This window comes from Octopus sinensis, linkage group LG30 (assembly GCF_006345805.1).
Source record: "Octopus sinensis linkage group LG30, ASM634580v1, whole genome shotgun sequence".
NCBI classification, from domain to species: domain Eukaryota; kingdom Metazoa; phylum Mollusca; class Cephalopoda; order Octopoda; family Octopodidae; genus Octopus; species Octopus sinensis.
In genome coordinates, this window is record NC_043026.1 from 6,859,743 (window position 1) to 6,869,538 (window position 9,796).

General features: G+C 39.4%; 1 protein-coding gene across 1 annotated transcript in view; it reads right to left on the reverse strand.

Moving 5' to 3' along the window:
* The window catches only part of LOC115226299 (talin-2-like), a 309,906-nt gene that overhangs the window by 123,662 nt on the left and 176,448 nt on the right, over window positions 1-9,796 (reverse strand). Inside the window, 3 exon segments of the mRNA XM_036515479.1 lie at window positions 1,351-1,440; window positions 2,311-2,415; window positions 8,535-8,598. Coding sequence (XP_036371372.1) covers window positions 1,351-1,440; window positions 2,311-2,415; window positions 8,535-8,598 — 259 coding nt within the window.

Below are 9,796 nucleotides of genomic sequence, written 5' to 3' on the forward strand. Positions count from 1 at the left end.
GCTGGAGGGGAACTAGTCAGTTACATTGAACCCCAGTGTTTCACAATTTGGGAGTAAAACCTTGCAAAAAAGTAATGCCCGGATTAGCTGTCATCTCCAAGACATTGAAAGAACTTCCTTCCAAAAGTTACCAAATGTTGGTCTGCAAGTTCTGAGCAGGATTCTTTGAAAGAAAAGGAGAGCTTCTTAGAAACTCTCAGTATGGATGGTCATAGGAAAAGAAAAAAGAGATTTACTCGTCTCTCATCTATTTAAAGCCAAGCACATCAAAGGTGGATAAAAGGGGCCGGGCCGAACCCGTGGACGTCTGTGAAAGCAAAGAGGTTAGAAAAGGAAGGGAGATGATTCACAGAATTACGTCCCTTGAAACGCTGCACATTAAATTATATTTTTTTTTTCTTTCACTGCGTTACGTATCATTGACGTCATTGTTTTAAGGTCCACTTTTCTATGCTTGCATGGGTCAGATGGAATTTGTTGCAGCAAATGTCCCACCTATTTCCAAGCAAGGTGATACCATCTGCGGGTGGCTACACATGTTTCCACAGAACAAAGGACAAAGACGCTTGTTTAAAACTTCTGTCAAGACAAGAGAATAACACACACACACACATACGACGGGCTTCTTTCAGTTTCCGTCTACCAAATCCACTCACAAGGCTTTGGTCGGCCCGAGGCTATTGTAGAAAACACTTGCCCAAGGTGCCAGGCAGTGGGACTGAACCCAGAACCATGTGGTTAGGAAGCAAGCTTCTTACCACACAACCACTCCTGCACCTGACAGGCATATTTCAGTTTCATCATCATCATCGTTTAACGTCCGCTTTCCATGCGAGCATGGGTTGGACGGTTCGACCAGGGATCTGGGAAGCCAGGAGGCTGCACCAGGCTCCGGTCTGATCTGGCAGTGTTTCTACAGCTGGATGCCCTTCCTAACACCAATTTCAGTTTCTGTCTACCAAATCCATTCACAAGGATTACATCAACCCCAGTGCATAACTGGTACTTATTTTATCGACCCCAAAAGGATGAAAGGCAAAGTCGACCTCGGCGGAATTTGAACTCAGAACATAACGGCAGACGAAATACCTAAGCCAAGTCAACAATAATCCTTTCTGCTAAAGGCACAAGGTCTGAAATCAAGGGAGAGGGCAGGGAGGGGGATAGTCGATTACATTGACCCCCCCCAGTGTTCCACTGGTACTTATTTCACTGACTCTGACAGAATGAAAGGCAAAATCGACCCCGGCAGAATTTTAACTCAGAATGTAAAGACATGCCAGGCATGCTAACGATTCTGCCAGCTTGCTGCCTGAAACCAAAATCAATAATAGGAAGAAGAATATGTACTTCTTTAGTTTTTTCATCCATTCTGACAACACTTTCTTTGGTGATTCCAAGTAATCGAGGAACCAGTTTATTTTTTCCTTTCATTTTTTCCTGAAAAAAAAAACAAAGAATAAGATATTAATTTTTAATTACATTAATAATTAATATTTAACAGACTACTAATGTTAACAATAAACACTTAATGCTACTAACATAAATAAATTTAATTCATTAATAAATTATTATATAAACTCAATATGCATCTTAATTATGTAATTGTGGAGTTAATGATGTTTATCTGGATGAAACAGCTGTTGAAGAAAAACCAGACTAAAAATGCAATTTATGCTGTTTTGCTTTTATTCTAAACATGTTGCTCTTGGTTGTTTGAGCTAATTATGTTTACTACAAGTAATAAATTTGGGAGAATTTAACGAGCTGAGACTAATTATTATGGATTTAATTTTTTGATTTTGATCTTTCGACTTTGCCTTGTTTTAGTCATTAGACTGGGACATCATTTCAAGAATTTCAGTTGAACAGAAAGACCCTCACCCCCAGGCTCGTGGGTGCTGGTGCCACGTAAAAAGCAAATCTGCCAGTGCTCTGTAAAAGCACCCAACACATTCTATAAAGTGGTTGGCATGTTAGGAAAGGCATCCAGCAGCAGAAACCATGCCACAACAGATATAGAGCCTGGGCAGCTCATGTCATACCGTCCAACCCATGCCAGCATGGAAAACAGATATTAAATGATGATGCCATGATGGGCTTCTTTCAGTTTCCATCTACCAAATCCAGTCACAAGGCTATATTAGAAGACACTTGCCCAATGTGCCATGCAATGGCACCGAACTTAAAACCACATGGATGTGAAGCAAGTGTCTTACCACACAGCCATGTTAGCACCAATCTATTTACCAATTCCCTCAAAATGGGATTTATATTGAGAAATTGTGGATCTGAGACGAAGAGACTCACCTTGACTAAGAAGAATGTGATTCCATACGTCTTGAGATTTCGGCAGCATTGCGTATATTTCACTTTGGCTTCAACATCCAATAAACCATTCTGAGTTTTGTGTTCCTGGAAAACAGCAACAAGAAGAAGAAGATGAAGAAGGAATATGATGACAATGGCAAACGGTAATTATAATTATATGCAAACGAAGAATTGAAATAATTAAACAATTGAATAACGAGGGAGTCTTGGCTACTATTTCTAGCAGAACGAGTGACTACAAATGGCCCTTTTTTGTCAGTTCCATTTCGCAGACTGAGGAACAGAAGATTACGAAGAGGAATGGAATGGAATCTTGAAAGGGCCTACTACTACTACTGCTGCTGCTACTACTACTAAAATACTAACAGAAATGGCAGTGAAGGAGAAGGGCTTGGGTGGGGTGGGGGTCTTCCCAAGCATCTGAATGAATGTAAGAAGAAGAAAGCCGATACCTCTCGCTCGTTCTTATTCAGAGAAAGACAGACAGACAGACAGAAGGCATGCAGACCTCTACCAACCACAGATACACCGAAATAAAGTGGTGGTGGGGGGGGGGGCATTCTTCACACACACACACACACACTAATATAAATAAATACATACATACATATATACATACATATATATATATATATATATATATATACACATACATATATATATACATATATACATACATATATATATGCATACATACGTACGTACATACATACATACACATACATATATACATACGTACATATATACATTCATATATACATGCATACATATATACATACATGCATACATACATATATACATACATGCATACATACATATATACATACATGCATACATACATATATATATATATACATACACATACATATATATATATATCATCATCATCATATCCATCCATCCAAGCACTTCTACATCCATATATACATCCATCCACACACTACTTCTGCATATACACATACATACACTCCTAAATCTTGTAGATATACCCCTATCTCATGTAACACACACCCTTATTTCTTATACATACAAATGCACCTCTACCCCTTATACACACGCATATATACAACCCCCATCTTTGATACTTATATATATATACGTACATATATATGTATATAGATGTGTGTATATATATATATCTGTGTGTGTGTGTGTATGTGTGTATATATATATATATATATACATATATATCACCAATCTCTTATACATGCATGGCTATCCCTATCTCTGATTCATACACACACCCATTATATTTCACACACACCACACACACACACATACACACTCCTCCATTATATACATGTATATACACACTGTGCTAAAAGTGAGTTATATACCCAGAATAATAAACACAGTAGCTATGTTCCTTATGTTCATACCCCACCCCCATATATATATATACACACAAATACATATATGCATGTATATACATATACACACACACACACACACACATGGAGTAATTCTTTTCTGCAGGAGTGATTATTTTTTGAAGAGTGTAGAATTTGGTGTGTATAATGTGTATATATATATATATGTGAATGGATGTGTTTACATGTTAAATATGTGTATGTGGACCATCAAGAGTGCGTGGGCATGCGTGTTTGTGCATGCATACGTGTGTGTGTGTGTGTGTGTTGGAGTGTGTGTGTGTGCATATGCAAGTGCTGGTATATATTTCTACATGCGTTTACGTGTGTTTGTATGTGCGTGTGTGTGTGTGTTTGTATGTGTGTGCGTGTGTGTGTGTGTTTGTATGTGCGTGTGTGTGTGTGTTTGTATGTGTGCGTGTGTGTGTGTTCACATCAAGACAATAACTCCACTGTTAAAGGAGACCCCCATCACCCCCCACCATAGGAGGGTCGGGTGTAGGGGGCTGGGACATACAGAGGGTGGTATGCAATACTGGCAGGGTGTGGTGTCGGCATTTTCATTGCTCAGTCCACCCACTCAATGCATCGGCTTCTCACCACCACCACCAGTACTATCACAACAAGAGAGGCTGTGCATAGTCACTAAGGCTGCTAGAAATAACAGCTAAAACTCCCTCAAATTATAACTTATTCTTCTTACACTACATACACACACTCACACGTGTGTGTGTGTGTGTGTGTGTGTATGTATGTATATATACTCTTTACTCTTTTACTTGTTTCAGTCATTTGACTGCGGCCATGCTGGAGCACCGCCTTTAATCGAGCAACTCAACCCCGGGACTTATTCTTTGTAAGCCCAGTACTTATTCTATCGGTCTCTTTTGCCGAACTGCTAAGTGACGGGGACGTAAACACACCAGCATCGGTTGTCAAGCAATGCTAGAGGGACACACACAAACACACACACGGATATATATATATATTTGCACACAGATATGTACATACATATACACATATATATATACACATATATATACACAATTACATATATACACATTCATATACAAATGTGTACACACACATATGCATACTTATAGACACACACACATATATGCATACATATACTCACACATAATGCATTCTTATATATACACACACACACACATAGAGCTGTGTTAATGCACAAGAAATACGATGATGAGAGTACTCAATACATGCACCTGCCAGGTGGGTGTGGGTACAGGGTGGGTCCTTTCAATGGGAAATTGTCGAGGAATTCGGTTCGAAGTCTTGGGTGAAGACTTAAGATTTCTGAGACGTTCTTTGTGCTGTCAGATGATGACTTTCGCACTGGGGAACCTCTTGAAAGACGGCTTTGTGCGAGGGTCGGTGGGGGGGGGGCATCGAGGAACACAGCCTCCGTTTATTATGGTTGAGCAAATAGGATCTTTTGTACCATTTAAGCATGTGTGTGTGTGTGCATGGTCTGTCTGTGTGTGCATGGTCTGTCTGTGTGTCCAGGACAGAGAAAGTGTGTATTTGAGAGAGAGTGAGAGAAATGTATATATGTATATTTATGTGTGTGTATATGTATAGTTGTGTGGTAAGAAGCTTGCTTCCCAACCACATGGTTCTGGGATCAATCCCACTCTGTGGTAACTTGGGCAAGTGTTTTGCATTATAGCCTTGGGCCAACCAAAGTCTTGTGGCTGAATTTGGCAGACGGAAACTAAAAGAAGCCTATATATATATATATATATCATCATCATTTAACGTCCGTTCTCCATGCTAGCATGGGTATATATATATATATATATGCATATATTTGTGTGTCTGTGTTTGCCCCCTACACCATCGCTTGACAACCGATGCTGGTGTGTTTACGTCCCCATAACTTAGCTGCTTGGCAAAAGGAGACTGATAGAATAAGTACTAGGCTTACAAAGACTAAGTCCTGGGTCGATTTCCTCGACTAAAGGCAGTGCTTCATCATGGCCACAGTCAAATGACAAACAAGTAAAAGAATAAAAGAATATATATATATATATATATACGTTAGAGAGAGAAAGAGAAAGGGAGAGAGGTGGTTCAAGGCAGATTTGGCTGCTATTTCTACCAAGTCCGATTACCATCTAGCTGTCTCCTTAGTGAGCTCTGGTGGTGCTGAGATAGTGATGATGATGATGATGATGATGATGATGGGGTTGGTAGCAGCACAAATGGAGCTAGTAGTAGTAGCAGCATTACAGATGTCTCTGTTCTCACTAGTATGCAGCAAGAAGAGGAAGGGGAGGAGGAGGAATAGAGGGGTGTGAGGATGTTGGTGGTGGTGGTGGTGGTGGAGGAGTACTAAATAGTAAACTAATTGTTCTTTGGAGCCGTTCAGGAAGTTGAGTGGTGCCACACCAAGGAGCCCCGGGGTAGGGAACTTTTTCTATAGGCGCTTGTCTGTCTGTCTGTCGCTAGTTCCTTCTTTAAAACAGCTGCTGCTGTTGTTGTTGTTGTTTAACCACAGGTCAGTCCTGGTCCATCAAACCATCTGTGTTTCGGCCAGGAACATCCCACATTTTATTCAGGCATAATCTACCTAGGACTACATCATCTAATGTGTCCTTCTTTCCTTGTTTAATCTCAGGTCGGTCTTGATCCAGGAAACCTATGATCAAAAGCATTCCAGCCATGACCATCCCATCTTGTGCTTAGATATAATACATGTAGGAATACATTATCTAATGTGCCCACTTTATACACATACACACACATATATATAGATATACACATATATACACACACACAGATATATACACATACATACACACTTACATATATATATACACATACATACACACTCACATATAGATATACACACACACACACGCACTTGTCCCAGGACTTATTTGTTGTAAGTTTAGTATTTATTCTATTGGTCTCTTTTGCCGAACTGCTAAGTTATGGGGGACGTAAACATACCAACATCAGTTGTCAACTGAAGGTAGTGGGGACAAACACCCACACACATAAATGTGTGTATGTGTATGAATATATATATATATATATATATAGACATGCAACGGGCTTCTTTTCAGTTTCTGCCTACCAAATCCACTCACAAGGCTTTGGTTAGCCTGAGGCCATAGTAAAAGACACTTTACTCAAGGTGTCAAAGTACAGTGGGACTGAACCTGGAACCGTGTGGTCAGAAAACAAGCTTCTTACCACACAGCCATTCACGTGCCTAACTTTTCAAGACAGACATTTCTTAATTTCGAAATTGGAAATTCACCTCTCACACACACACACACACATATACACATATACATACACGTGTGTGATGGTCTTCTTAAAGTCCCCGGCTACCAAATGTGTTCGCAAAAAGATTTGGTGAAGCCAGGGCTATTGTAGAAGACACCCATGGAAGAACAAAAGGTGAATGTTAAAATGACGATGACCTGACCGTGATGATGGCAAAAGATGCTGGGTGAACGGAATTTAATGAAAGACAGAAGAATGCAGAGAAATTAAGCCAAACAATTAGGTCGTTCTTGATGGTAACGATAGCTCCAATAAATAACGAGTCTGTAATGAAATGGTGTGCATATATGTATATAATATGTCTGAATATATATACATATATATGTATATAATATGTGTGAATGAGTGTGAGCACACACACACATATATATATATATATACATAATTATATATAGAAATATACAGACATACATTTTAACAAAGACTGTATATGTCTGTCATATATACATACTTATACAAATATATATATATACACACACACACACACAAATACATTAACAAAGAATGTGTATGCCTCTCTCATATATACAGACACACACTTATATTCAGATATATACATACTTATACAAATATATATGCACGCAAAAATACATTAAGAAAGTGTATATCTGTCTGTCAGTCATATACACACACATGCATATATACATACAGGTATATACAAATATATATATATACATCCATACATTCATTAACAAAGAATATACATATATATATACATACACATATTCCTTGAAGAATATGTATGTGTCATATATACATACATACATACACACATACTTTAACAAAGACTGTATGTCTGTGTCTCTCTCTCGCACACACATGTCTTTGTGAATGTATGTAGATGTATACATTATTCTGAAAGACCAATCTACAGAAATATCGAAGGAGACAGAGAATAAGTGTTGAGAGATAACCATGTTTGTCTTCTTACAGAAACAGACAGAGTTTGTATTCCTCCGCCCATCACACACACACACACACTTCCTATTGCTCTTGCCACACTAACCCAGACCCCCTGCCCCCACCCCCACCGTCCTCAATCCCTCCCCCACATATTCACTAGTACCTCACTTATCACTATCCTCTTCATTGTAAGTCTCCACAATTGCTGCTCTGTTACCAACAGACACAAACGACATCATTATGTAGGCAGTGTGCGTGTGTGTACATATGTGGATATATTGCTTTATTCATTTACGTGGTTCAGTCATGAGACTGTGGCCATGCTGGGGCACCACCTTCAAGAATTTTTAGTAAAAAAAAATTGACCCCACTACATATTTCTAAGGCCTGGTACTTATTCGTTGCTCTCTATTGCTGAGCTGCTAGGTTACGGGGATGTAAACACACCAACACCGGTTGTCAAACAATGGTGGAGGTCAGACACACACCACAAACATACACATACGATGGGCTTCGTCCAGTTTCCAACTCAGTCGCGTGTCTGTGTTTCGCTTATTCTTTGTGTGTTTTACTACATAGTGTGTGTATAACAAACGAGAATGGTCCACTCACCTGAAATATCTTCTTTTCAATCCCTTTTATTTTGATATATTCTTTGGGGAGGAATTCTTTAAGTCTGGTGGAAGACAAGAAGAAGAACAACAACAATTACAAATATATCCACAACAACAACATACATAAAACAAAACAAAAACCAAAGAACAGGCATTTAGAAGCACAATGAGAAGCTGTGGCTGCATGGTAAGAAGTTTACTTCCCAACCACATGCCTCCAGGTTCAGTCCCACTGCGTGGCACCTTGGGCAAATTTCTTCTATCATAGTCTCAGGCTTACCAAAGCCTTGAAAATAGATTTAGTACATGGAAACAGAAAGAAGCCCATTGTATGCATGTGTGTGTGTGTGTGGGGGGGGGTATATATATATATATATATATGTATGTATATATATATATACACTCACGGAGTGGTTGGCGTTAGGAAGGGCATCCAGCCATAGAAACATTGCCAGATCAGACTGGGCCTGGTGCAGCCTTCTGGCTTCCCAGACCCCAGTTGAACCGTCCAACCCATGCTAGCATGGACAGCGGACGCTAAATGATGATGATGATGGTGATATATATATATATATATATATATATCAATAATAAATCTCTGAGCGAGTTATAAAAAGTAGCTGCACGACATCGTGAAGTATATTTGCCACTTAAATGTGGCTAACCCTTAAGGGTTGATGCTACTGTAGCTTGTAGCCCCAGGAAGACATCTCCTCCAGCTGGCTATTGACACACTTTCTGTGCCCTATGAGTATTTGCAAAGGGCACAGAAAGTGTGTCAATAGCCAGCTGGAGGAGATGTCTTTGTGGGGCTACAAGCTACAGTAGCATCAACCCTTAAGGGTTACCCAATGTAATCAACAAGCCCCCAGTTCTCCCTAAAAGACAATCCCTTTTCATCTCTCATAATTGTATGCATATTTAATATATCAAACTGGCCACTGATTAGCAAAGCATACAACATAAAGGGAGATAATCAAAATTATAATCCTCGAATGATTACTTCCCTTGCAGCCACTTAATCTTTTGTCTTTGTGTTCATTTGTTATTGAACAAATATGCCGTTACGTTCTGAGTTCAAATTCCGCCGAGGTCGACTTTGCCTTTCATCCTCTCGGGGTCGATAAATTAAATACCAGTTATGCACTGGAGTCGATGTAATCAACTTAATCCGTTTGTCTGTCCTTATTTGTCCCCTTTGTGTTTAGCCTCTTGTGGGTAGTAAAGAAATAGGTATCATCTCTGCCATTTCGTTCCGAG